Here is a 27,880-nt window from a genome sequence, read left to right as displayed (position 1 = left end):
TTAGTGTACACACCCACCAGATGGAGCTTCTGGCACCAGTGGAAAATTCCAGAAATCGAGCAAGAATGAGAAGTGAATGACTTAGAAGATCCCTGTATGCTGGACTGCAGAAGATTTTTTTTTTTTTTTTTTAACCCTTAAATAAAAAATGAATGGAGAGTAAGACATACCAGCCTTACTGATTCCTTTCACTAGAACTGTCTTCCATAGAAGTTTTAGCTCTGATGGGAAGTTGGGAGTTCTTAGTGCAAGAGTCACCAAGCTGAAGCTAGACAGTAAGCTCCAAAGAGGTAAAACAGAGTTTCATAAGCCCTTGCTGAAAACTGCATATAACCACTGAAAGAGCATGTTAAGGTTTTTAGCCTAAGACTTTCCTCCAAAGGATTTTAAGTGGGTTTTTTTTTTAGTACCGCATTTTAGATGGACTTACCTCCTCTCCTGAAGGAATATTTACATAGGATGTCCAGGGAAGTGGTGTGAAGCAGTCCTTTTTTGACACACAACTTGAAATTTTTTTGGAGGTAGCTGATTTAATCTCTGAAGTGCTTTTTAAATATTTTTAAATTCCTTTTTTGACAAAGGGGCTTTTAAGAAATAGACTGTTTGACTGTGAGGGGGAGTTGGGGTGGTTTCATGTGCACAGTGCTGCAAAAGTTTTACAGTGCTTTGACCAGACACCACGAAACATTTGTTGATTTCCTTCAGTTCCAAGAATCTTAGTTTTAAAACAACATGTCAGGTTTTTCCAGAGGGTTTGATTTGGGTTTTCTGTTCACTTTATATCTTTCTAATGTGCCTAGTCCTGTTTTGGATATAGACACAAGTTAAAGGACCTTGGATATAGACACAAGTTAAAGGGCTTGGGGGCTTGTGCTCGTTGATGTGCTAGCTTAAGGTTGAATCTAAGTGCTGGGTCTAACATGGCAGCTGTGCACACAGAATTATCTAGCTGGAGTTGAAAGGTGCTTGTTAGACAGAAGTTAGCTGAAGACCATCATGTTACACGGGCAGAAGCTTGGTGTTGCAGATAGTTGAGCTGATAAGGCTGAGGAGGTGCGCTCTGTTTAAAATGTTGCCATGAGAATAGAGCGCGTGCTGTTACAAAACAGCCTCCATCCCAGGATTATAGCGGGCTTGAAAAATGAGCCGTTAGTTGTCTGGCATTTCAGATGTGCTGTTAAACTGCAAATCTCATTACCTTCACAGGAGATGTGGGTGCACAGCGCTCTGAAAACTAGGCCAGCAATGCTTAAATAAGGAGGAAAGAGTCCAACAGAAGAAAGTGAAAATGCTTAATGTAAGCCAGCGATAGACATGTTGGGAGTAGACTCTTCATTCACTCAGTGCAGGGAGGGGAGATACTTAATTGCAACTCTTACCTTTTCAAGGAAGTTTTCAGTAGTTTTCAGTTCTTCCCACTTCTCTGTTCTCCCTGATGGTTCTGCTCCTGATCTGCTCACTCTTCTCTGAGATACCTTTCTGCTCCCTGACTATCGCCTGCCCTTGCTCAGCTGTCCTGGAATTGTCCGATCCCAGAGTCCCAGCCTCCACCTTGCTGCAGGGACAGGCCATCATTGTCCTCATGTGAATATAGAATATTGTACACCATCATACTATATAGCATCATTTAACCTGCATACCTGCTGCTTTTCTATTGCTGTGGGAATCATAGGTTAATTTTCTTGCATATTTTTTTTATATTTTAAGATACTTCACTCAATGTTGCACTAATAGCCTTCTCTGCAAATCTATTTAATGGCTGGCTTTTTAGAGCGTGCTATTAAACGCAGTTAGCTGGGCAAATCATTAAAAGTAGACCTTATTTTAAATGCAGTTGGAATAGGGAGATAAAAAGCACAGTATCAAGAAGCTAACAGTCTTGTTTCATTTTGTCCAGGAACATACAGCTGCTGTCAGCTCTGATACATGCTACTGTGTTGCGCTGTTATATGTAAACAAAGAACTTCAGCTTAAAATACTAGCAAAATAAGGGCTAAAATAAAAGAATTTTGGATTATATAAAGTCAGAGAAATGCCAGATGCTTGGTGATTCTCGTCAGCAACACAATGCAGAGAAATGATACTCAGTCTTCGGGAGGCCCAGTACGGGATGGAGCACTTCCCTGTGCTCAGTATTCCTATCTTCAGACTGATACGCTAATTGTCACTGATCTGCTCTCAAGGCTGATCGGGCCTCATCCAGAAGTGTGCTTTCTGCAATGGGGAGTCAGTGGGAGAGAGGTAATTTGGACTTGATAGGGGCACAAATTCTACTTTCTAGTTAGAAAATAATCCAGTATGAAACAAAATAACCCATCATCCTTACCTATTTGAAGATCTGGCTAGTGGTCTTGTTAAAGCATGTGCAATATTCAGTTTCGCCTCAATGTGACATATTTTAAGAATTTTGTCTTTTTACATTTCTTCGAACATTTTAGTATCTTCTGTTGAAACCATACTTGCTGAAGAAAAACAATCTGTACCTTAAGCTGTGAATGTTCTGTCTGAATAATCAAGAGATTAAAATCTAACAATTTTAAACAGTAAAACCCCTTATTACTTGGAAAAGTAATTACAAATGACTCAACAAATTTTGCTTTTATAAACTTTAGATTTGGTTGTTCCAGACTTCATGATACTAATGTTATGTCTTGTGTTTCCAGTCTGTTCAAGACTGAGTTTCTGTCCATGGGTGATGTGAGTTGAAGAGGTATCAGTCTTCCTACAGAAGCATAATCATTTACATGCCATTACCCAAAATGGTTTACTTCACATCCTCCTACTAGCAGCATTGTAACTGAAAATTTTAATGTGAATACTTCCCAAATGAATGTATGTCCCTAGGGTTGTGGCTGACAGCCATGTCACCTGTTTGATCTCCCATAGTCTTGTAATTTAAGGTGGGACTGTGTTTGTATGGGAACCTTCTAGGAAAAGTTACCAGTATGAGGAAGTGCTGTTGGTATTTTACTAAGTGTACCTCATCTGTACAGGGTGCAGCTATGCTGCCGGTACTAATAGCTCAGATGAGGTGTAAGCTGAGGTCCCAACCACTTCAGTCAAAAGGTTATATGAAGTGTGAATAGGAGCATTGGTCTGTGTATCCCGCTGGATTTCTGAATTGGGTAACTTAATTGAAACCTGAGCACCAAAATATTCCTCAGGTAGCATCACCCAGCGGAATCTGTTGGTTTTTAAGCCACAAACCTGCTAAAACTTCCTGCAGCACTGTTAACTTGCTGGAGTGCACTCTACGGTAGCTCCATGTCAGTAAAGGTACCGTAAATGTGGTTTATAATTAGCTTTGGAGTCCTTCGCAATGAAACATGCGTTATAAATGTAAGATTGCCCTTATTACATTTCTTATCTCTTGTCTTTAACACTTTGTTTTGTACAGCAGGATATGATCCTTCTTCTATGTCCGGGCTTTGGCCTCACACAGTAGGTGTAATATAATCGCTGAGGTGGGCGTTCTGGAAGGAGAATTATTTTTGGAGGCTTTTGCATGAAACTTGTCCAATGAGTCTGAGACGCCCAAGCACCATTAATTTTGGAGGTAAATGCCTCATAATATGTACTGAATAGATTGGGAAGAGTTAAGATTTTCATTTGGCGAAGTATGGGCAAAAAATAGTTGAAAGGATAGTTCTGACTGTTTACTTCTGACGTTTGGACATTTTGAACTTAAAGGAACACCAACCTGAATGCTAGAAAAATTGGGGGTGTGGGGGGCTTTGAGCTCAATCAGTCTGGCAGCTTCACTGCATATTAATTAGTTTCCTGGTTTAAAATTTCTCCCCCTCTTCTGGTTTATTAAAACCAACAGAGGCAAAAGTGAAAGATTATTCTGACTGCAAGAGAAATGACCAGACTGCCTGAAGTACTCTCTTATGCTGAAACAAACTGGGGAAAAACCTGTGACTTGTGATACAGAAGTTCAAAGACAATTTAAGTTGGATGTCCCTTTAAGTTACTCCTTGGAATCTGGTATTTCTTATTTGAATTTCAATTAAAATGTTCAATTTTGGAAATTAAACTGAAATGGTTTTTAGTAAGATATTTTCTATCATTTGTCTATAAAATCGGGCTGTCAAAGTGGGCTGGGATATGTATAAAGGGAGGGGAAGGAGGAATACTGTAGTTAACAACAATGAAAAGATAAAGCCAAAGACGGGGGGGAGAGGGGGGGAACAACAATGAAACAAAACAACCAAAAAAACAACAAATGAAAGAAAATATAACAACTAGTCCCAAAAGAGTTTTTTAAAAATGACAGATTTTCAATGTCAGTGCTTGCCTTGGGCGGGGGGGAGGGGGGGAGAATGAATCATTTGCATGAAATATGATTTACTTTAACATGCTGTTGTTATTGGAATAGAATCAGGTTACTGATAAAATTATAAAGATAATGTACGTTTAAAAAGTTACTAAGTTAAGTTTGCTCTAGTAAACAACAGTAATGTAGTACTGGCACACAGCCGATAGAGAAATTAAAACTATTTTAAAGATTTACAGTGTCTGGGTTGCACTGATGATGTTGATCCTGGATTCTCATTGCTTTCTGATTGTTACTGGGAAATATTTAATGCTTAAAAACAGGCTGTCTAGTAGAGAGCTATCCTACACTTTTTAATGAAGTAATTTTTAGCATAATCTGAATTTTATGTGCTAACTTGTTGCCAAACTGCATGCATTGTTTTGATTATGCTGTTTCACTCTGCTGCAGCCCTTCCCTTTTAGTATTATGGATATTAAGAAATTTGGGGTTGAATTACTGGAATGAAAACCATGGGATCATGATACATACCTAACAAAGGCAATGGACTAGAGTAGTGGGTTTAAGTGTGTGGGGGTATATTACGTAGGGAAAAGGAACAGCTTTTAGAATAAGGGTTTGAAACGTTGCTTTTTCTGTAGGAAAAAGATGGAGTATTGCATGCTGGGAACAAGTGCTTTCCATAAGGTAGCTAAATTTTAAAAGTACATTTGTTTCATTTTGTTTTAGGCTTTGCTTAATTATTCTAATCTAGTAATTTTGTCCTTTCTGCAGTTTTCATTTTGATTAGACCTCTGCAAAACTCTCTTCTAAACAAAAATTCAAAAACAAACAAAAAAACCCAAACCTGGGCCACAACTGCAGTTTGACATTTCTGAAATGTTGCTCAATGTGTACAGAAGAGTATTTAAAGGATATCAGTAATAGTATAAATTCTTTCTGTGGTCTGTTTTGTTTTCCATTGTTTCAAAATTGCAGATATTAATACCAGTAAATTTAAAGATGTGAATGTGTTGGATGACTACAGAGAAATGACCAAAAGTAAAACAATTTGTTAGAAGGTAGTCTTCATTGACACCTCTTTAAAAACAAACCAACCAAACAAACAAAACCCAAACAAGACAACAAAACCAAAAAGCCCCACTCATCAGGAATGCTGTCCGCAGAAACTCCAAGTAAATAGTCACATTCTTTTTTCCTTTGTTCTTGTGAATAGCAAGACATAACATACTTGGAGGAAGTTTGAGTAGATGAGTCAGGACTCATTTCATTAACTGCAGTTAAATGTTTTGGCCAGGTTTCCCAAGGAAACAAGGCTTATACAATTTTTCACATTGTGGCTTTTTTCCTAACCGCCCCCCTCCTCCCAGCCAAGAAAAAAGTTGGCTATTTTCAACCAAATTTGGTAGAGATGGAGGTCTGAAAAGATAAATAAGCACCTTTAAGCTTCGTTAAATGTAGATCTCCAGTACTAGAGGAAACTAAGGTTTGAACGTTCACAAGTTTCTTTCACAACTCTCCTATCAGCCTGTTCCTTCAATTGGATGAAGCAATGCCAGGCGGCTGCTAAAAACTCTGTGGGAGGAGTTGTAAGGGGGAGGGGAAAGAAATCATACTGCTTAGGCCCGGGATTTTAGGGGGTTGACTTTACATGTGCGCCAACTGCAGCGGTGCCAGTTAGGTGTTGTGCCTGGAGCTGAACGTAGCAACTTGCCTGTCATTATCTAATATGGAGCTAGCAGAGGGTTATGGCGGAAAGAGAAGAAGCAGTAAATTATCTTGGCGTAGTATTTGAAGTATTCAGCTCCAAATGAGAGTTGTTGGTGCCTGACTGAGTGCATGTATAGTATATTATTCCATGGATACGATATTATTACAGGTACAGCAGCAGCTCATGATGCCCCGTAAAGCTTTTCTTTCCCAGAAAGAAAAGCAGGCTCGTGCCAGGGAAAGGGATATGTTAAAAAAGAGGAGGAGGCGACAAGACTATCTCAAAAGAAGCGTGGAGCCGCAGAAAAATGCAGAAACAATAAAATGGCACAGGGATGATGAGAAGAGGAGAGAAAATGAGCAAGTTAAGGACAAAGATATCAAGAAGCGGTGGAGACAGGATGAGAGAGAACGACGAAAGAATGTGGACGCTATGAATTGGCGCAGGGAAGATGAGAAGAGGGAAAATGAGCGAGGTAAGGACCAAGAAGGCCAAGAACCAGCAAAGAAAGGATGAGGAGGAGCGGGGGAAAGAGCGACGAAAGGACGGACCTTTTGAAGCAGCAGAGGGATGATGAGGGGGAGAGGGGAAAAGAGAGAGTAAGAACAGGTCCATTTTATAAGCATGTGCAGAAATAACAGAAAATATTAGTATCTTTTAGTTTCAAATTTATAGGAAATCTGCTTTAACGACTTGTAGTTCTTACAGAGCTAATTATTTTAATAAGATTGATCTGAGTATAGAGGTATACAAACTCAGAAAGTCACAATGGGATAGAAAAGGCTGGGTTTACGCGTTGCTTATGAAATTGTCTGTTTTGCACACATGCTCACACCTAATACTTTCTTCAACAGTACAGTTGATAATACTGTGTTTCAGATCACCAAAAAGTTCAGGTTTTCTCAGTCTTCATAATATGTGTAAAAGACAGCATTAGGAAAGGAAGGGTCAACCAAACGTGCTCATAAGAGAAGGTAAACCTGATGTTTTATTTTATTCTTTTTAATGATGTGCCCAAGAGATAGCTGTAATTGCATCCCCAGTTTTATTCCGAGGTAAATTATTTGATAAAAGTTGTATGGAAGTGTAGATTTCACAGAGTGCTTTTAAGAAGCAGTCAGTTCAAGAGATGCACATTTCTGTGTCATTAGATCCAAGGTGTTGGCGTCAAATCCGTTGGCATCACATTTGATTTGATAAATTTAGCCAACACCTTGGCATCAAATCTGAAAAACTGACAAACAGCAGATGTTTACATTACAGTAGGAAGACCCCTTCTAAAGTTGCATTTTTATTAACTGTTATATAGGGCTTTTTAATCTGGAGTTATAATTTTTTTTTTTTTTCAGTAGCCCTAAAACATTAGTTGTAGGCTTATGAACTAGCAGTGGATTTATACTGGATGAGTCTCTAGGCCTTTGGAAGTCCTACTCCGATTTAGAAATTTGAGCCCTGAGAGTAAAAGGGGTGGTGCTTTACAAACATGATGGTAGTTTGCTCCCGTCTTCACAGCTGGGGATGTTGCAGCCCTTCTGTGGAAGACGGGGCTTCTTTGCCTGCAGGGTGTTCACAGTAAACACTGGGGGAAGGGGCTGTTACACTTAATCTTTGGTGAAATAGTGCCTCTTCTAAACAGTAGTAAAGAACTGGCTATCTGGAAATGAGAAACGGATTCAGTTGTCCACATCTTTTGGATTTTCTGTATTTAACGTATGTTTGTTTCAGGAATAAAGATCTACACTTCCCAACCCCCCGCCAAAGTGTTTTGGCACCTCTGTTTTGACTGATCGTTATGATGAGGCAGCCTGGAAGGACATAGCCACAATAACAAAGAGAAGAGTTGTGTAATTAATAAGACTGCTAACTCCTATGTGGCTGTGTACTGAATGTGGCTGAATAATTTTATTATTCAACAAAACCAAAATGGTCAACATACTAAATGTGCATAAAGCTTTTATTTTTAGTGCTGATCCTTTCAATTGAGACAAAAAATAAAATTACAGGGGAAGGGTGAGGGGTAAATGTTGCTTATCATGAGTAACTTTATATATTTCATTGTGAGAGGAAAATGCTCTCAAAATGAGTTACCAGCTTTCTACCACTATGTTCCTGTGAGGTTTTCATTGTAGGCCTGGGAATCATCAGCTAGTAAAATAAATTGTATGTCAAGAAAATTGATAAATGCATGTAAAAAAAAAAAAATCTGCTTCCAGGAGCCTAATTTTTATTTCTGTAACTTTTTTCTCTCTTCTTTATTCCTATTTTTCACTCAATACTCACTAGGAAAGTTTAATTTTGTAGTTTTCCTTTTTTTGATTGACTGCCTATTCTAACTGTTCTCAGCTCTGTGAACAAAGATAAACTTAGAACTATGTTCATAAAATTTCCAAAGGAAATAAATGGAATAGCCAGATACTAACTTTCCAATTATTCCTCTAGTATTGCTGGCAATGTTGACATCATACTTTTCTTGTATGTCAAAAAAAGAAGAGAATACTAAAAAAAAATCATGTATTCCACTGGCTTGGTTCCCCCAGTGGACGCGTACTTCAGAAGAATCAGTGGCCATTGTAAAGAGCATTAGGATACCTAGCCTACTGGTACAGGTTTGAGATGCCTGAATAAGAATAAAATGTACGAGGGACTAGGGGTTTTTTGTTTCTAGCTTTAGGGGATTCCGTAACTGTTATTTTACTTGCCATTTCACAGTGATGCTCTTCACAAACCTTGTTGAGTGAAGACACTTCCTCAATGAAATGTTTAGGGGCGCCTACAATTCTGTGCTTGCTGGTCATGGAAGGCTTGCCTAAGGGTACAAGCTGCCAGCGTGGCAGTAAGGAAATGGTGACATTTTCAGTTAAGCATAAAGAGAAGAAAACCTAGAGTAGGTTTTCTAGAAAACCTAGACTGGTGCTGTCTGGGTTCCTTTACACAGCAAGATTTTCCTCCAGATTATTTCTTCAGGTCTTTAAATTATTTCTGGATGAAACCCACCATTTTACTAACACGACTGTGACATTAGAAATATATTATACTTGCTGCTTGTTAGAACTGTAACAAAGCTCAGACATGAAACTAGCATAGTAATATGCAATATTTGCTGAAGATTTTAGTTGAGAGAAAAAGGCTGTCTTGTTCTGAAACTGATGCATCTTTCCCAGAATCAGAATAGCATTGTTACCTTGTGGGTGCTTTGAAGCTGTACACTACAAGATCCTCCATTTCATTGTTGTAGATAAAGTTGGCAGAGCTGGAACAGTCTAACAGCTGTTACCTGGTGGTATCAAAGGTAGCAGGCTGCAAAGCAGCTCTTCTGATGAGGTCCAAAATACAAAAGACCCACAGGAGAATTAAGATTTTAGTTATGCTAAAATAGAAACAGCTTTTGGGGTCTAAAGACAGGTGGAAGCTTTCTCTTTTTTTATCACCTCTGATAATTTGACTGATAGGGGTTTTTTGCTGTTTTTCCCTCTTGTGTTCCTTATCCTCTCTCTCTGGGGTGCATACCTTCCTGTAAGGTCATAGTTCTCAAGTTGTGAATACAGTGTGTTGTGTATGAGATCAGTACCTCCCTCATAAGGGAGGACTGTTTGCACTGAGAAAAATATGTACCGTAAGAAAATGTTAACTATTGCAATATAGAACTCTAAAACAGGCATGCAGTATTGTATTTTACATGAATTAATTTTCCAAATAATTGCACAGTAATCTTTTTTTAACTCATCTTTTGACTCGGTTTTCTAGGTGGTTCCAGTCCCTTGGTAACTGATGCATTAAAGGGCTGAACTGCATGACCATGTTAACTTGAAGTGCTTGAAGCTGGTACAGTGAGGATAGTTTATTTTTATTGAATGCTAAAAGTGGTTTAAAGATCACTTAGAGTAACATAACAAGAGGATGTGTCAGACTTCACATTCTGGATGTTTTTTAGAATAGTAACTGCAGTTGTTTCCATCTGGAAATTGAAGTGCTAGTAAGAGTAGCAAGTTGGTGAAGAGGTAGTCTGCAGTTGAAAGTCACCGCAAGTCTATCTAAATGCTAAAATCTGTTTTAAAAAAAGAGATACGTTGAAGAATTTGGGGTTTGTTGAAACTTCTCTGTGACTGTGCAGTGGTTAATTTTTGGGCCAGACCTTGTTTCCTTTCTGCTTTTTTGTCATGCCATAAAAATTAAAGTCTTGATTTCCTGTGTCTTAGGATATTTGTTAAGTACCTAAAACTAAGCAGAAATTTTCTCTAGTAATGGGTTTGTCCCTCCTGTTCACTTGAATTATGTTTTTTTCCTGAATATTGTTCATACTGGTGCTCTTGAGAGCATTTCAACATGTTACACAATTTTTTCACCTACTAGTACTTTCTTTTACCAACTGTGGCTAACAAGGTTAGAAAGTTGAGTAGAGAGAAAAAGCCTGTTGCTGTGAAGCAATACTAACCTTGAAGCGAGATCCCTTTTTTATTACAGCAGTGAACCAGAGTTCTTTGAAAACACTGAAGAAGTCTTTGATTTTAAACAAATGAGGCACAATGTTGTTGCCTCTTTTGGCCTGCAGTTTTAGTTGCTTCCTAAAATTTGGACATAATTATTAGTTTAAGTCAATCGGCCTATATTATGTCCTGGCCCATTCCTATTTCAGGACGTGATTCTATTGAGTGAACTGAACTGCTGGTTCCTGTAGATTTCTCAAGCTTCACAAGTCTTTGTAGTCATTTGATGCCCTAATTTTGAGGTTATAAGATGCACACATCAGAACTGCACCTGAGATTAAATTCTTCCTCCCTGGGACTCTTGTAGCCTGTTAAAAGCCGAAGACAGTGCCTCAGTTCTCCCAAGCACAATACCATGTGCACACTGAGTTCTGTGAAGTCTCTTAACTGTTGCTCCTCTGCTTACCTTGCAAATACTCCTTGCTTTTTCACAAAACCTTCCCTCCAGCCCCCCCCTTCAGATTTTTGGTTGAAGATCAGAGTACTTCGTTCAGGCCTTTTTGTTAACGCCTGTGCACTAGCTAGGAGACTTGTCTTAGCTTTTCGTTCATGCTTTGCATAGTGGCTGTTACACATAGCAGTGAAATAGTACTGCATGAAGTTTGTCTAAAATAGGTCTTTGCATCTCCAAAACGTGACTATGAAATGAAAACTGAAGTACAGTGTTTCTAATTTAGTAATGATATTTTGCTCTTTTGTAGCTTGTCTTTTCTGCTTACATTTGGCTACTGAATTATTCTAGGAATCAGTACCTGGCTGTGGACTAGACCTTTATGCTAGGTACTGCATAAATACAGAGCAAAAGAAGGTTCCAAATATTTCTTACACAGTTAGTCTGCTTATTTTACCGTTGTTTTGTGACTGGTAGGGTCAGACATTTTGTGTACAAGCACACTAAAGATGAGGGAGATCTTATTAAATCAGTCTAATCTTTCAGAATTTCTTATAACTAGGTTAATAATCCATTTTCTTAGCCACCTGAAGATACTACCTGGATATTTCTAGTAAGGACATTGCTGGTCTTGTTTTTAAGTAATCATTTATTCTCTCCACCCAGCACTTTCGTGTAGATTGATGTGTAATTCAACTTACGAACAAGGGCTTCCCACTGTATTTGTGGGTGGGACCCAAGTCTAGAAGTAGGAAACAAAAGGGCAGACACAAACTTAATTCTTACTATGTTTGTTGAATCATGAACTTCAAAATAACTGGTGGACTTAGAGGCAGATCTCATTATTCCTGTTACTTAATGAGGATAAAAAATGCTCAGGTTTCTCTGTAGAATTATTTTTGCTGAACATGTATGTGATCATCTTGACTTATTTTCCTGTGAATGTGTGTAGAGATGCACATTCCCTTACAAAGAAAAGTTCTATAATGTATTAAATATCTAGGTCTTGTGCAGGAATGAATAGGATAGAGTAGAACCATACAGGAAAATAATAAAAATTAGTTACGCCTTAGCTGCTGTAAAACAGAATACATGGAAATATAGGATGTCTCGCTAACTAGAATCCTGGGCTGGAATTGTCATTGATGGAATGGTATCATGTCAGGATAAATTAATTCCTCCTTTACTTAAAAAAAAAAAATAATGCTGCTGAGCTTCTTTTGAAAGCTACTTTGAGATCTCAGAGAGAAGTTCTGTATTGAGCCTATAATATTAAGTAAGTAGCGCTTCTTTAACCATCAGGAATTGGTAACTGATAGATGTGTAAAGCTTGAGCTGCTTGTGCCTAGTGAAAAGGCTTGTGCCTTTTATTGGTCTTCACTGAAGTGCAGAGTATTTAAAATTGTTCACTTTTTGGCATTTCAGTAGAAAAACAGGAGAGACGGCATTAAACTAAACTATTTTACAGAAGGATCGGTTGATCTGTGACCCTTTATTATGGGCATCCTTCCCTGTTGGGGATGCTGGATGTAGCAATAGCTTCAGTGCCAGATTAAAGCAGTAGTGGGTTTTGTCAGTACTGGATGCTGCATTCCGTAGTATTGTGTTCTGTTAAAATAATTACTTGGATCTAAGCTTCAGAGCAGTAAGAAGAAGCCCCGACAGTGAAGAAGAGATGTTCCAGGTGTCCTCTCTTAAACATCAACTTTTGGTCAGGTAAAGGATACCTCATTTCAAGACTAGCATTAATGTCTAAATGATGATTTGAGACGCTTAATCTCAACTGTTTCAATGTCCACGTTTAAGGATGTGCCAGCAGTGTGTTGTGTATATTGCAATTACAATTTGAGGTACTTGCTGTAAATAGAAATGAATGGAGATGCTAAAAGCTCTTTTTGTAGTCACAAACCATAATAAATATCAGACTGTATCTGGCTCTCCACTAATTATGATTAAATGGTCAAGAAACTTCCTAAATAAAATGAACTGTATTTGCTTAAGGATGAGTTTTTAGTTAAGATTAGGTGAGTTGGATTCAGCTATCAAGCAGAATTTGCAAACTAAGATTGATCTTCAGTTTTCAGATGCGAAGATCTAATTATATCCTCTAGTATGATGTGTTGTGATAGGAAGATCTTGATAATTTCTTGTCTTTAAGACTTGACTGTGAGGCAGGCGAAAGGGCAGAGGCAAGAAGATGCTGCAGATAGAATAGAGATCTTGTTTTCAGGCAGGCCTAAATAATTTGCTTTCTTTATCACTTGGGTTTATATATATCATGGTATATTTGGCATGTCTAGGTATATTGGACACAGTAATTAAGAGAAAGCATTTGATTCTTTTGGTGAAGAAGTTGTTAGTGGTGGTTTGTACTAAAATAAGCTATTTGTTAATAAGCATTATTTTGAGACTTGTGGCTGACTTTCAAGTTTACAAGTGATTATTGCCTGAAGACAAACTCTGTACTGAGTCTTGCTTTGTCATGAGAAAAAAAAAATGGTTTCCTTACAAGCAAAATGAGGGTATTCTTTAAGTGGGGACTTTGGTTTTAAAGAAGACAGCACAGCTTGCTAGAAGGTTTAAAATGTAATGTTTTCAGGCACTGATGTTTCTACAGTTGATATTAAGAACTTGGGTTATTCTGGAATAAAATTACTAGGATGTTATCTCCTTGGATTTGAAGTTCACTTGAAAATTTTCATTCAAATTCTGAACATACTTGACTATGCTGCTTCATATAATTTTTGATGAAAAAATTGAGCATACAGGTAGCTACAAAGAAGCTACTGAAAGCACTACTGAACCAATGGAATACAGCAAGACCAACGCTTATTCAGTTGCCGTTAGAGAAAGGAATTAGTGGAGCCATGATTAATTTCTTGGCTACATTAATATTTTTCACTCTGGCTCTATGAACTGCAGCAGCAAGAACTTTTAATAAATGGATGTTCTTGACTTAAAAAAAAAAAAAAAAGATTATGCTGTGCTTTCAAAGCAAACTTGTGTTACTTTATTGTAACTTAGTGTTCAGAGTCATATTTCCCAAGTCTGTTTAGGGAGGAGAGGGAATAGAATGTTAAGGAAGCATATTTTCTTTACAATTTGTGATCTGTGTTTAAGGATATAAATCCACTCTGTGCACTATGTGGTATTTTTTGTTTTCCTATTAATGCAGTTCTAGTATCACACAAGTCAGATCTGGTTTAAGTCATGAAAAATGTGACAGTGGCTCAGCTTTGAAAGCTATTTTGTAGTGACTGGCCTAGGAGAAGAAAGCTGCAGGTTGGAGTTGCTTTTTCCATCTGGAAATGTTAAGCTTCACTTACTATTTCAACTACAGATCAAAAATAGAGAAAATGCTACTACTTGGAAATTGCAAATACGACACAACTTTACTAAACCATTTGCATTAATCAATAGGCTAGTTAGGAGTTGAAATTCTTAGGCAACAGCATTTCTTCCCATTAGTCTTCACCATCTTTTAAATTAATTTGTTACTAATAATTCACAAAATTGGCATTGCTGATCCTCAGCCCTGTTGTTAAATATTTTCAATTACTATTAATGTCTTTAAAATGGACCTGGCTCAACTTTAAGCTATATTAGATGTTGTTTTTACAATTGAAGCAAAATTGCAACCTTCAAATAATATTTTTAGTCAAGGAGATTTTAGTTCTATTTGTTGAAGTAACTAAACTAATTATAATATTGCTGTGAAATATGTAAATGTACTCTTTGTGGTCTTTATTTTTTTAATACAACAATTTCTCAATACAAATTCCTGTTTGCAAGGTAAATATCCACTACTATTTTCAAAAGCTTTTCCACCATTTATGTGCTTGTATGTTGTCATAAATGGTATTATTTTTATTTTACTTCATCCAAAAGCATGTTAAGTAATAGTACAAATAACAGGATATAGTCTCTGCCCAGAGGTGCTTACCCAGTAAAACTGATACCACAGTATGGGCAAGGACGGGCAGAAAAGCAGGGCAGAACTTGGCATGTTCTGTAGTTACTTAATCAAAGCGTAATGCCCAGTACAGAGTTAGAAAATCTTATGTACATTGAAAGTGTTAAACTTCTCTTCAATGTGTACCTTTAGAAATAGCTCTTAATATAAGAATGAGGAAAGGCACACGTGGATAAATTCAGAATTTGATCAGAAAATCTGATAAAGGAACTGTAAGCTTGAATGCAGATTTTGATAAAACAACCGATTTGCCTGAATCAGTTTTCAAAGTAACAGGAAGTTACAAACTCACATGCAAACCTTACTTCCTAGTCCTTTATGAGGATTGAAAAGAATTCACTGGGCAGGAGTGAGTAGCATTCTGAAAGGATGACATGAATCACTCCAAGTACTTGAGCAATCACATTCACTCTTGCATAGAGAGGGAGAACGTCTTAGGCCTGGATATTGTTTGTAATTGCAGATGAAATATTTGATTATACGAGAGCACAGATGAGAATGGATACAGCATAAAAAAAGAGCGGCTCATGATTTCCCATAAAAAGTCATTAGAGGCTTTAGAGGGAGGAACTGTGAAGAGAGAGTGGTTTACTACCATGATCTGTTTAATCCTTGCCTTCTCGGAGATGGCAAAGCATGCCTGTAGAAGTGCTCTTCATAACTTGATTATGAGACTTCTAAGTGAATCCACCTATAAGGTATTTCACTAGAATGCTCATTCTTCATCTTTCTAAAGTGGGTTTGAGTTTCCCTAAAATGAAAGGTGCCAGATAAGATACAGAACATAGCTACTTTTCATATGAACTTCATTCTAAATTTTTTCCAATTCTAATCCTTTTCACTGAGACTAGAGTTAGCTGAAACACCTCTACAGTCACGTAAATCAATATACTTGCATTTAGAGTTTTGTATGTGAAGAAATCAAGACGTTGATTATACTAAATTCTCTTAACAAGTGTTACTTGGAGGAAATTAATACAGAACATTGAAATACTTTTTTTCTGGCCTATGTTGTTTGAAAATTGCTATCACTAGTCCCTTTGCATGATGTGTTTAAATAACTTCATTATTGCAAATACTATAACTGAGTAATTTGGAAACCCTGAGATTTACAGACAAGGTCTAAATGTGTTTTTCTTCCTTTGGTTTCCTAGTTTTCATATAGAGGTGTTAAAATGACACTGTATTTGCTGCTTTCTGGTAATCTGTGACTGTGGACAGATACAAGTACCAAACCCTTAATGATCACAGTTGCTTTGGTACTTCTGAAAATTTTCCCGTAGATCTTTATCTAAACTTAGGCTGTTTCCACTTAGTTTCTAATTTATAGTTGTGATATGAATCCTAAATGTCACAACAGCTTTCTGCTCTTACCCGGGAGCTATTTCTGCATTCATTGAATTTGAAGAGACTAGAGCCTAGCAACACGTGCTAGCAGCACTACTCGTAGATTGTGAAACTGATTGAGGTGGTCTGTATTAGCACTGTTACATGCAGAACTTTTCAGTTCTGTTTATTTCTGAAACTAAACAGTGTTGTTGGTGGGAATCATGGAATAGTAAGTTGTTAGTGACTGTCTTAAAGCATTACCTAGTAAAAGTTGGTAGGAGTATGAAAATAAAAAGGTTAGCGTGTAAACAGACAAGTAATTCTTTAAGGAGTATGCAAAATAGGGCATATAGAAGGGTTGGTTTTGATCACAGACACTCGTTGTTGTCACAGCCCATATCCTTTGTACTTTGAGAAAGTTTCTTAGTAAGCTCTTGGTGGCTTAGCAATTGCCCTTGATCTCATGATAAAAGGGGAGATTTTTTGTCTAACTCAAATGTTTAGTGGCTGCAAACTTCTGTTAACTCTGCATTCTAGGCTTCTGCTTGAAAGTGTTAAAAAATACTTCCAAGCTTCTAGCAAAAAAAGGAGTCCATTTTTAGTTGATGTAGGTGGTCTTTGGCCTTACAGTGGATTAATTTGTTGATATGAATCAAACCTTTTATTGTTCAAACAAAGCAACATTTCTGAATTGGCTCACAGAAATATTAATGATCAAAAATGCAGCTTTCATATTTTGGGGTGATACTCTTTATGCAACAGGCATTGGACCATTAAAGCCTAGGGAACAAGATGATAACTCTGACACTTTCTTGCTATTTAAGAAGCTTCCTCCCCTTTTCTTTGAGAAAAGCCTACCTTTTTATTGCTGGCTCCACCCCCTCGCACTTCCAAAATAACTGTACATTGTCAGGGACTTTCATGTTTCTGCCATTTTGCACCTTCTTCAAGTGTAGATGGCTTGTTGATGATGGTTCTATAGCTGAGCAAGCGCTTACCGTAAGGATAGCAGCACGCAGCCTGAGAACTCCTGTATACACAAAATAAGACTAGTTATTAGTGTTTGGAAGAAATCTTAGTGGTAATGGTTGAATCTGGGAATCCACATATCTTAAAACTTTAGTCCTTCTTTTAGCTGGATAGTCCCAGTCATTAACAGACAGTTTAACTGGAATTAGCTATCTCTGTGTGGGGAGTTGAAAGGGAGGATTGTCTTGTAGGCTGAAAATATCCAGCTACACTTAGAGGTGTTAAGCCATCTCTTGTACTTTTTCCAGTGATTTATATCTCTGAAGGGTTCTAACCAAGCTTTCAGGTCCCATCTTAATAAAAGAAGAATGTATGCTAAACAGCTTGTCAGCCATTTAAAGCTATAAATACAGTAAATGGAGGAAACAGTATTAATTTCTTATCCTACCTACAGTTGAATGCAAAAAGCATCTTTCTCGCTGAAGAGATACTATTAAATCTATTACAAGACTGACACAAACCTTGGAAGCTCAACTTACCAATTTTCAAATCAGTTAGGATACATATGCACAAAAGATAAATTTGAGGCTTTAAGTATGTCAGCATAGGGGGTAAATTTCATGTAAATACAAACACTTTAAAGAAAAAAAAGTTATTTCCAGATGCAGCTGATTACTCCTGCAATAGTTGTTACATCAGTTGTTGTTTTTTTTAAGTGCTCTCTTAAGTTTGTCAATATCTAACTTTATGGCCAGCCTCATTTAAGAACAAATCAGACAGAAAATGTGGTAGTTTCTTAGTTAATGGTACAGCTCTGATACTGAGTTATATGGGTAAAATGAGACAGAAAATTACTAATAATTGAAAGTGCAGCGCTTTATCAGACAAAACACATTTGACTTAAACCTTTTCTCTTACTTTCTTTTTCAATAGAAACTATGTTCCAACTTCCTGTCAACAACCTTGGCAGTTTAAGAAAGGCCCGGAAAACTGTGAAAAAAATACTTAGTGACATTGGTTTGGAATACTGTAAAGAACATATAGAAGTAAGTATGATACCTCCCAAGTGTTGTAGTTAGAGTCAAAATGCTCCAGAGTTAGTGGGACTGTGAGGTCTTTGGTGTATGACTTTTTTTTTTTTTTTTAGACCTGTTTCACAAAATGTTAAATTTTTACTGTGAATTTTGAAGGAATCCCCTATATCCTGTTCCCACACCATACTCCTCTGTTCTCATCAGCTTCCGAGAATGATTCTGAGATTCCATTTGAGCCTTGTTGTTCAGGCGTTGCTACCCCTGCATTGCTTTTTAAGTTCTACACAAAGTGGGACTTAATTAATAACTTGAGCTAAAACTGTACCTGTAAACACTTTTTAGAAAGTTTAGTGGAGACAAGATATGCTTCAGGCTATATGTGACTGACTTGATATATATTGAAGGTAGGTTGTCTTTTGTTTATGTTGGATTCTTAAAAATAGCATTTGCTAACTGAACATTTGGGCATGAAGCAAGAACTCGGTGCGGTATAGGATGTTCTTGGGGGACAGAAGATGGTTCTGAGGTTTTCATGAAGTGTTTGTCAGTGCTAACAGTTGGTCATCAAGTTGAAGAATCACTTTTGTACCTGTGTTAGTTCCTAGAAGGGAAGGGTATTTGTGCTACTCATCTGGACAAACTTCGTAACTGTCGTCTCAAAAGTGCAGCTTTCTCTCCTGAACACTAACTTCTGTACTGTCAATTCCCACGCTTTAACTCTTCAGAGTACTCAGCGAATTATGACCTGTTTGCTTTGGCTTTTCTGTTAGTGTCTCTTAAAAGAGCATTTAAGTGAGATGTGTAAGAGGAAGAAATGCCAGTCCATCCTGCTTGGAAAGTTTGTGGAGCAAGTATAATTTTTAAGGGGAAAATTCTGAACTGGGGCAATGTTACTTTCCGTATTCGTTTCAGTGGAAATACTGTTTTCGAGTCCTTATGTGCTGCTGATTTATATGCCAAAGATGAAATGCCAAAGTACTACATAAGATTATTTTTTTAATACGAATTGGGCTGCTTGGACATCATACACGTAGTCAAACTGTTAAAACTTTTATCGGAATTCTTGGGTGAAATTAAAGTAATAAGAAAACCCCAAACCCAATCAAGCAAACAACACCCACCCCTACCCCCCAAAAAACCCCAAACAAACATCAGAGCTACGGTAAAGCATCTATATGATCTTAAGTGTTTAGCACTAGCCTGGGAATACTTTTCTCTGTGACTGCTTTTGAAAACGGGGCAGGCATGTAATTACAGTCTTGGGTCGATTAGGAGGATGAGTATGGAAAATAGTTCTTCAGGTGTTTTATGATACTGAGACTATTCACAGCTCTTCACCTCCAAAGAGGTGCATCTTAAATACCCACACTTCCTTGAATTTATATTTACTATTTGCCAGCAGCACTTGAGAGGACTGCATGGGTGCTTACAAGAGTTGCAGTTGGTCTTTGGTTTTGATTCTCTGTACTCTCTTCCCATCTTCCCCTTCTCCAGGATTTTAAGCAGTTTGAACCTAATGACTTTTATTTGAAAAACACTACATGGGAAGATGTAGGATTGTGGGACCCATCGCTTACAAAAAATCAGGTTGGTAATAGTTTATGTTGACACATCTGATTCTGAAGATGGTTCATACTAAAGGGCATTTCACAAATATGCCAAGAGCTTTTCCTGCAGTTCTACCCATTGCTCCTCATTTGTTGTCAGTTTAAGGGACAGCAAAAAGCTGCACTACTTTTTTTTTTTTAAAGTAATAATCCTGGTCTTTATCTTAGTAGTATGGATAGCCAAATACTGGAGAACTGATTGGCCAAGAAATCTTACTCACCCTTTGACAACTGCATATTAAAAGCCCATCTGTTTTCAAGCTTAGCACAATTTCACCATCCTTCCGGTCAACAGATCAACAATTTTATACAGCTTGTGATAAGTTTTTTACCTTTCCTTTAACTGTTTCATTATCTGTTTTCATCATTTCAGAAAAAGTGTAAATGACCACATCTAACTGCTGCTCTCTCCACTATTGTTGTAGCTCGTTAGCTGTCTGCCACATCTGAAGATTCTTACAATCTGACTATGTCCAAGGTTTGGTTTAGGCATGTCTAGTTCTATGCAGCAGAATAAAGTGACACTGGAAGTCTTACTGTTTAGATGTTTCTGAGCCAGTAATAAAGGAAGTTTGAATTGAGCTAGAAGTGGAGGGAGGAAATAATACTTGATTCTGATTAAACACATTTAAGGCAAGTCGTGTGCACTGCAGTAGCCCTACCGATGGTACAATATAGAGTAATACCAGCACTGGCAGAACAGTGTGAAGGTGAGAAATCTCTCTACAAAATAAGTCCTCTTTTAGCATCTGAAAGATCAGGTATTGCTCTTGCAGGAAATGGGAACCTGTATTATGATGGATTCCTAGTGTAGTGTTAATCTAAAAATGTCCCTTTATTACCGTGTTCCATAAAATACACTGATGATGTCCTTTTCTCTAGTTAATTCCAGAATAAAATTGTAATATAAGAGGAGACAGCTTTGTTTAGTTTGGTTTGTTGTATCTTGTCTCCAGCCTACCAGAGGTCCGAGGCTTCAGAAGGTGGACATACATTCCAACTTACTTACGCAGAGGGAGAGTACAACTCTCCAGCTACTTCAAATGATCTGTGTGTAGCTTGATGCACAAGACTTGTTTTGACACTCATGATGAATGTTTGTAACTATCTGAATTTCATGTCTTATCTCATCTGAAACGCCAGGTTGCTTGTGGCTATCTCTTAAGGCCAATGTAACTTTAGTTTCTGTTACAACAGTTGACAACAAAACTGCATCGACAACATGTTAAATACAACAAAGATAAAAGGGTGCAGGGAAACTGCAAGTGTGGAATTTGCAAATACCTTTTTTTCCTGATTCAAGATTGTTTTAAAAATCAGGTTTGTGCTTTGATCAGAAGGAAAAGGCTTGGTGGCTTTAAGGGCTTGTGTAGCCTTCGTATATGACTTGGTAAGCTTAAACCCATTTGTTCACCAAAAATAAGTTTTGAAGAGCATCTTTTATATAAAAGTTTGTAACGGATTAAGACACTGAAGTAGCTGAAGTTATATACCCGTCTTATAGCTATAAATGCTTGGCAGATTTTGATGGGAAGTAGTTCGTCTTCTGGATACAGTACTTAAACAATCATGCTTGCCTTTTCCCCCTGGAAGTGAGCTTATGGTGAACTTTTTCATGCAGCTCAGCTGCAGGGAATGAGGCTTTTTTTTGACTGGCGGAGAAAGATGCTTATGATTTAGCCTTGCATGCTGAGTTTATGGTTAAACTCTTGAGGGACCTCTAAATTGGCACTTGCCACATCACAGGTATGTTCAGATGATAAACTTTTTAGGGCCTCATCTGCAGGCCAAAAATTGGAGAGGAGAAATTAATCTAAAGGTTTGAGACTGTTGCAGTGGGTCTTGAGACTATTATTTAGAAACGTTATTGTTTAGAGAAATCATGGGTGTTGTTTTTCTAAAAACTGCTTTTCAATATTTAGTTTCTGCTTTGTTCTTTGTTTTAAGGACTATCGGACAAAGCCCTTTTGCTGCAGTGCATGTCCATTTTCCTCGAAGTTCTTTTCAGCGTACAAAAGCCACTTCCGGAATGTTCATAGTGAAGACTTTGAAAATAGGATTCTCCTTAATTGTCCTTACTGTACTTTCAATGCGGACAAAAAGACTTTGGAAACGCACATTAAAATATTTCATGCTCCAAATGCCAATACACCAAGTGGAGGCATCAGCACTTTTAAAGATAAAAACAAACATGATAGCCTTAAACCTAAGCAGGCTGACAGTGTAGAACAAGCTGTTTATTACTGTAAGAAGTGCACTTACCGAGATCCTCTGTATGAAATAGTTAGAAAGCACATTTACAGGGAACATTTTCAGCATGTTGCTGCTCCTTACGTAGCGAAGGGAGGTGAAAAGTCACTCAATGGTGCAGTTCCGTTAAGTTCCAGTACCCGAGAGGAGGGTAGTATTCACTGCAAAAGATGCCTTTTTATGCCGAAATCATACGAAGCTTTAGTACAGCATGTTATCGAAGACCACGAACGTATAGGATATCAGGTAACAGCAATGATAGGTCACACTAATGTAGTGGTTCCAAGATCTAAACCTTTGATGCTAATAGCTCCAAAACCACAGGATAAAAAGCCTATGGGACTCCCTCAGAGGATGGGTCCCCTTTCCCCTGGAAGCGTTCGATCTCTTTCGTCACAACAGATGATGAACAGACTCACTATACCAAAGCCTACATTAAATTCCGCAGGAGTGAATATGATGTCAAATGTTCACCTACAACAAAACAATTACGGAGTCAAATCAGTACCACCGAGTTATGTTGGTCAGCCAGGGGGAAGACTAAACTTAAGTGGTAATGCACCAGTTTCTATTCCACAACAATCGCAAACAATGAAACAGTTTTCAGCGAGTGGAAATGGAAGGCCTTACACTCTTGGAGGGGAACAGAGATCACAGGCCTCGGCAAGATACTCTCTTCAGTCTGCCAATTCATCTTCTCTTTCATCAGCTCAGTTGAAACAGACGTCATTATCTCAGTCACAGGCAGCTTCAAGAGTATTAGGTCAGTCTGGCTCGAAATCTCCTGTAGCTGCTACAGGTCCTTCCGCTGTCAATACATCATCCACACAGAAGTGGAAAATCTGTACAATCTGTAATGAGCTGTTTCCTGAAAATGTGTATAGTGTCCACTTTGAAAAGGAGCACAAGGCTGAAAAGGTGCCTGCGGTAGCTAACTATATAATGAAAATACACAATTTCACTAGCAAATGTCTATACTGTAATCGCTATTTACCCACTGATACATTGCTTAATCATATGTTAATACATGGTCTGTCTTGTCCGTATTGCCGTTCAACCTTCAATGATGTTGAAAAGATGGCTGCTCATATGCGAATGGTTCACGTTGATGAAGAAATGGGACCTAAAACTGATTCCACTCTAACCTTTGATTTGACATTGCAGCAGGGTAGTCACACGAATATACATCTTCTTGTAACCACCTACAACCTGAGAGATGCTCGGGCCGAATCTGTAGCTTACCATGCTCAGAATACTCCCCCGGTTCCTCCAAAACCACAGCCGAAAATCCAGGAGAAGTCAGATGCACCTGTAAAAAGTTCTCCACAAGCAGCAGTTCCCTACAAAAAAGATGTGGGGAAAACTCTCTGTCCTCTGTGCTTTTCAATCCTAAAAGGACCCATCTCTGATGCACTTGCACATCATCTACGGGAGAGGCATCAAGTAATTCAGACAGTTCATCCGGTTGAGAAAAAGCTAACCTACAAATGCATTCATTGCCTTGGTGTATATACAAGTAACATGACTGCCTCAACTATAACGCTGCACCTTGTTCACTGCAGAGGTGTTGGGAAGACTCAGAATGGCCAGGACAAAGGTACTTCGTCATCTCGGCTAAGTCAGTCTCCAGCTGTAGCACCTGTAAAACGTACTTACGAACACATGGAATTCTCGCTAATGAAGAAAAGGAAAATGGATGATGATGACTCCCCCTCTGCCTTTGAGGAGAAGCCTGAAGAACCTGTAGTTCTAGCATTGGACCCCAAGGGTCATGAAGACGATTCCTATGAAGCCAGGAAAACATTTCTTACAAAATATTTTAATAAGCAACCATATCCCACTAGGAGAGAGATTGAAAAGCTGGCTGCCAGTTTGTGGCTATGGAAATCTGATATTGCATCTCATTTTAGCAACAAAAGGAAGAAATGTGTTAGAGATTGTGAAAAATACAAACCTGGTGTGCTGCTTGGTTTCAATATGAAAGAGTTAAACAAGGTTAAACATGAAATGGATTTTGATGCTGAATGGCTGTTTGAAAACCACGATGAAAAGAATTCCAGAGTCAATGTTAGTAAGACTGTCGATAAAAAAATAAACTTGGAAAAAGACAATGAAAGTTCCTCAGACAGCTATGAAAATATAGAAGAGGAATACAACGAAAGCGGTAGTCCGTTTGGTCAGCGTATTTCTGACATTGGTGGGAAAACCTCTTCTGATAGCATAGTGGAGAACCCAGAAGACAGCATATCCAAGGAAATCATTGAAGAAAATACATTACAGTCTCCAGAGAAGTCTGATCAAAAACAAGAGGAAAGCTCTAAATACGAAGAGATTATTTCTGCTGAAGAACCAGCAAAACTGGTAGGTGACGTTTCAGATAGCGAAGGTGATCAGGATGATCAGGAAGATGCTGTTGAATGGAAAGATGGAGCTTCACAGTCTGAAAGTGGGCCTGGTTCTCAGCAGGTTTCTGATTTTGAAGATAATACATCAGAAGTTAAACCAGAAGTGTGGACAGATGAATCCTCCCAAAGTGAAGATGCTGGTAGCAGTAAACCGACTGTTGAGACAAAAGGGGGTGGATCTGAAAGTGACGAAGAACAGTCAAAGTGGAAGAATCGTTCCTATGGAAAAGTAGAAGAGTTTTGGTCTAAGGACCAGTCGCAATGGAAAAATGCATCAGAGATTGAGGAGAGCTTGTCAAATCAGCAGATGGAATGGCAGAATAGCACAATTGACAGTGAGGATGGAGATCAGTTTGACAGCGTGACTGATGGAGTAGCAGAACCAATGCATAGCAGCTTAACTGGTGTGGAGCTGAGTAGCCAGCAAGCATAAGCTGCTCGATTCAGAAGTGTCAGTAATATGATCCGATCTACAACTGTCTAAACACTTTCATTTCAGTATGACTGCTAAGCTTAAATTCTAACTGGTACTGCCTTTCGAGTGCTAGGTCATGGCGTGTGGTGGTTGTGGCCACTATTATTCCAGTGGTTATTTAAGGATGCTGTTGGCTAATCTTGCTTGAGAATACCTGCTGGGATGAGCACAGTAACTTAATGTGAAAACGGCTAAGCTGGTGGCTCCAGAATGCACACAGAGAAAAGCAGAGGTTTATTTTATCTGCGTTTTCAACATTTATTTCACTCTTGTACATGTTCAGTTGTATGTCTTTTTAAACATTACCCTTTTTCACATGGTAGTGTAGGGCCAACCATACAAGCTACCAGTTCAACGTGTATAGTAGACTATGGGGAAATTGATTTTTTTCATGTATCATTCTGAATAGTTGAAATGTATATTTGTACAGTCTTTTAGACCTATTCAAGTGAAGCTTATGAAATTGTTCTTGTGTACCCATCATAGATTTGTTTCTCTTTTTTAGTGTTGCCCTGCTGTGTAATAAATGCTGTATCTAGTTTACCTAGCAAAAGCTTGAAACTGCTATAGTATGAATTTTGACAAACTTAGTTTTTGCACATAACCTTGTACAATCTCAAAACAGAGGCCAGCGACATAAAAAAATATATCTGGACTCTATTGTATTATAGAATTTTCTTGTTCTGAATATCCTTGACATTACAACTGATGACAAACGTATTTCAGAGCCATTTTCTGAAATCTTTTAAGCTAAAAAAGAAAAATCACATGCAAGAAACAAATTTGCAGCTACTAATTTTGACACCTTTTAGATCTGTATAAAAGTGTATTGTGTTGAAACAGCACACTGAAACAAAAGTGCTGTGTTTTGAATATTTAGTTTTATCTTTAGTTAACACCAACAAGGTGTTGTATTCATTTATACCATCTAATATATGACACACTGTTGTAGTATGTATAATTTTGTGATCTTTATTTCCCTTTGTATTCTTCATTTAAGCATCTAAATAAATTGCTGTATTGTGCTTAATGTAAATATTTGCTTTATTACATGCAAGTGCTACATTCCTGTTCGGTAAATCCCACCTTGCTACGTTCATTCCTTCCCCCCCAGGTGCTCCACAGCTCTGCTGGGGCCCATCTGTATAGTCCTTTCTTACTGAATAGACTGATCTCCTTCAAGAATATTGGAAATCCTACAGAACTAACTTTGGCTGAATTTGTCTTTACTATTTAGCATTCTAGAACACTAATTTATAAATAGGATTGTAGTGATTTGCTTGTTCTGCATCACTTGCATTTTTCATCCCTTTGTACTTACATGAAGGGATATCACTTTCACATATTAAAAAGTTCTCTAGAACTATGTCTTGAGGGTAAACGATAGCGGGAGCATGCCTTGCAAGCTCCGGACTTGTTTTGGCTTCGAAGAAAAAGTAATTTGAATACTAAAAAAAAAAGTTTGTTAAAATTTGTGATTGGCTTGGTCAAACCAGTCCTGCATTTTGGCAAGCGTGCAGTACAACAGACAGCTGCATAACCAAAACCTCATCGAGAGAATAATTTACTGAAGGGAATCTAATTGTGATGAGAACAAAACTATTCTTAATTAGAGCGATGAGTTTGATTTAGGTGTATGTCTAATAAGTATCAGAGTACCTACCTTTTGATACTTTACAAGACCTAAACTGACCTGTGAATTTTTCATTAATGTTATAAAGGAGGAAATAGTTCTGTGCTCTTCAACCATTCAACAGAGATCTTGAGAAAACATTTGGATATCTCTATAGCAGTCTTGGGTAGGTATAAACTGTACTTTCCACTAGTATAACAAACAAGCCACTATGTAAGCCAAAGGTGAGAATATGTGTATGCTCTCATGTTCTGCAACTAACTTGTGCTGCTGACGCTCTTTGGAATGAGCATTTCTGGGGTTTGTTGAACTAATTATGTGTGCAAAGTGATGACTGAAAACAGTTACCTTTAGATGAAGATGGTTTAGATTTGTCTTGTTCTTCCTTTCCCCCTTCACAGAAGGGACACATACTTTCGTCTGCTTTTTTAACTGAGCGGAGTGGAAGTTGGAATGGCTCCCAGTTATGCACTCAAGTGGTAGAAGATAGGTTTTAAGAACAATACGGGAAAAATACTTTTGACATTTACATCAGCAAAAGTTTCTCTGCCTTAAAAGAAAACTGGAGCCTCAACTCATTTTGTTAGCAGGCTTTCCAAACTATTTCATTGAATATAACTTTTCAGTAAATCGGCTGAGAGTTTGTTAACTACTACTTATAGATGTCAATGGGTTGGTAATCTTTTTCCCAACAAAACCAGGCACTCCAAGTCCTAGAAAAGGTTATTCCTTGCTAAGAAAACTTGGTTATGTTCCTTTCTCCCTCTGTAGGCTGCTCTATTTCATGTGAGGCTGCTGTCTGACAGCTTCAGACATTTTAGAGTTTTTGTGTCATTTCATCTAGGCTTTAAGGGATTTTTCAAATACATTTTTTAAAAACTTAAAAAAACCCAACAGTTTAATGGTAGTACAACAACCCTTATCTGTTAAGCAATGAAATAAAAGATTGGGTAGCATCTTGTGAATCTGCATCATATTTGTCTCAATATCTGGCAAGGTTAATTTAATATTAGTGAACTCTACTTAAAGTCAAATTTCCAAATTCTGAGCTCTTGTTTGTAGTCAGTGACTACTAAGACTATGAACTCTAAACTCTAGAAATGCTTCATTTGCCAGAAAATTCCATGATAGGAAATACCATTTTATATAATGATTAAATTAAAGGTCTTGCACAAAAATAGTCTGTCTTACCAGGAATATCAAGAAGGATTGGGGGTGGCTGTTCTAAGTTTTGGCATAAACTTTCTAGCATTTCAAGTTACTCTTCAAATCTGGATTTTAGCCTAGGCAAGAATTCCTTTCTAGATTTGAGGCTAACCACACATTTTTGAGGAATTCAAAAA

The 27,880-nt window shown here is 37.8% G+C and overlaps 1 protein-coding gene across 2 annotated transcripts; it reads left to right on the top strand.

Moving 5' to 3' along the window:
- The first annotated feature begins 207 nt into the window (after positions 1–207).
- On the top strand, positions 208–25,940 carry ADNP (activity-dependent neuroprotector homeobox). Of its 2 annotated transcripts, none has more exons than XM_009326752.1 (6): positions 208–290; positions 3,398–3,556; positions 6,156–6,462; positions 18,067–18,179; positions 19,662–19,754; positions 21,722–25,940. In XM_009326752.1, exons 3-6 carry the CDS (start codon positions 6,171–6,173, stop codon positions 24,860–24,862), a joined length of 3,639 nt encoding a protein of 1,212 aa, XP_009325027.1. In that variant the 5' UTR covers positions 208–290; positions 3,398–3,556; positions 6,156–6,170; the 3' UTR covers positions 24,863–25,940. The 2 variants fall into 2 exon arrangements, with proteins under 2 accessions (XP_009325027.1, XP_009325026.1); XM_009326751.1 differs by lacking the exon at positions 208–290 and adding an exon at positions 2,164–2,241.
- Positions 25,941–27,880: the final 1,940 nt, after the last annotated feature.

This window comes from Pygoscelis adeliae, unplaced genomic scaffold, assembly GCF_000699105.1.
Source record: "Pygoscelis adeliae isolate BGI_AS28 unplaced genomic scaffold, ASM69910v1 Scaffold286, whole genome shotgun sequence".
Lineage (NCBI taxonomy): Eukaryota > Metazoa > Chordata > Aves > Sphenisciformes > Spheniscidae > Pygoscelis > Pygoscelis adeliae.
This window is presented reverse-complemented; position numbering and strand designations above follow the sequence as displayed.

What these genes read in the sequence shown, in the direction of transcription:
- ADNP (XM_009326752.1), top strand. Translation starts at nt 6,171, where the DNA reads ATGATGCCCCGTAAAGCTTTTCTTTCCCAGAAAGAAAAGCAGGCTCGT. An exon ending in GAAGAGGGAAAATGAGCGAG is followed by an intron (nt 6,463 to 18,066) that starts GTAAGGACCAAG and finishes CTTTTTCAATAG; the next exon opens with AAACTATGTTCCAACTTCCT. An exon ending in ACTGTAAAGAACATATAGAA is followed by an intron (nt 18,180 to 19,661) that starts GTAAGTATGATA and finishes CCCCTTCTCCAG; the next exon opens with GATTTTAAGCAGTTTGAACC.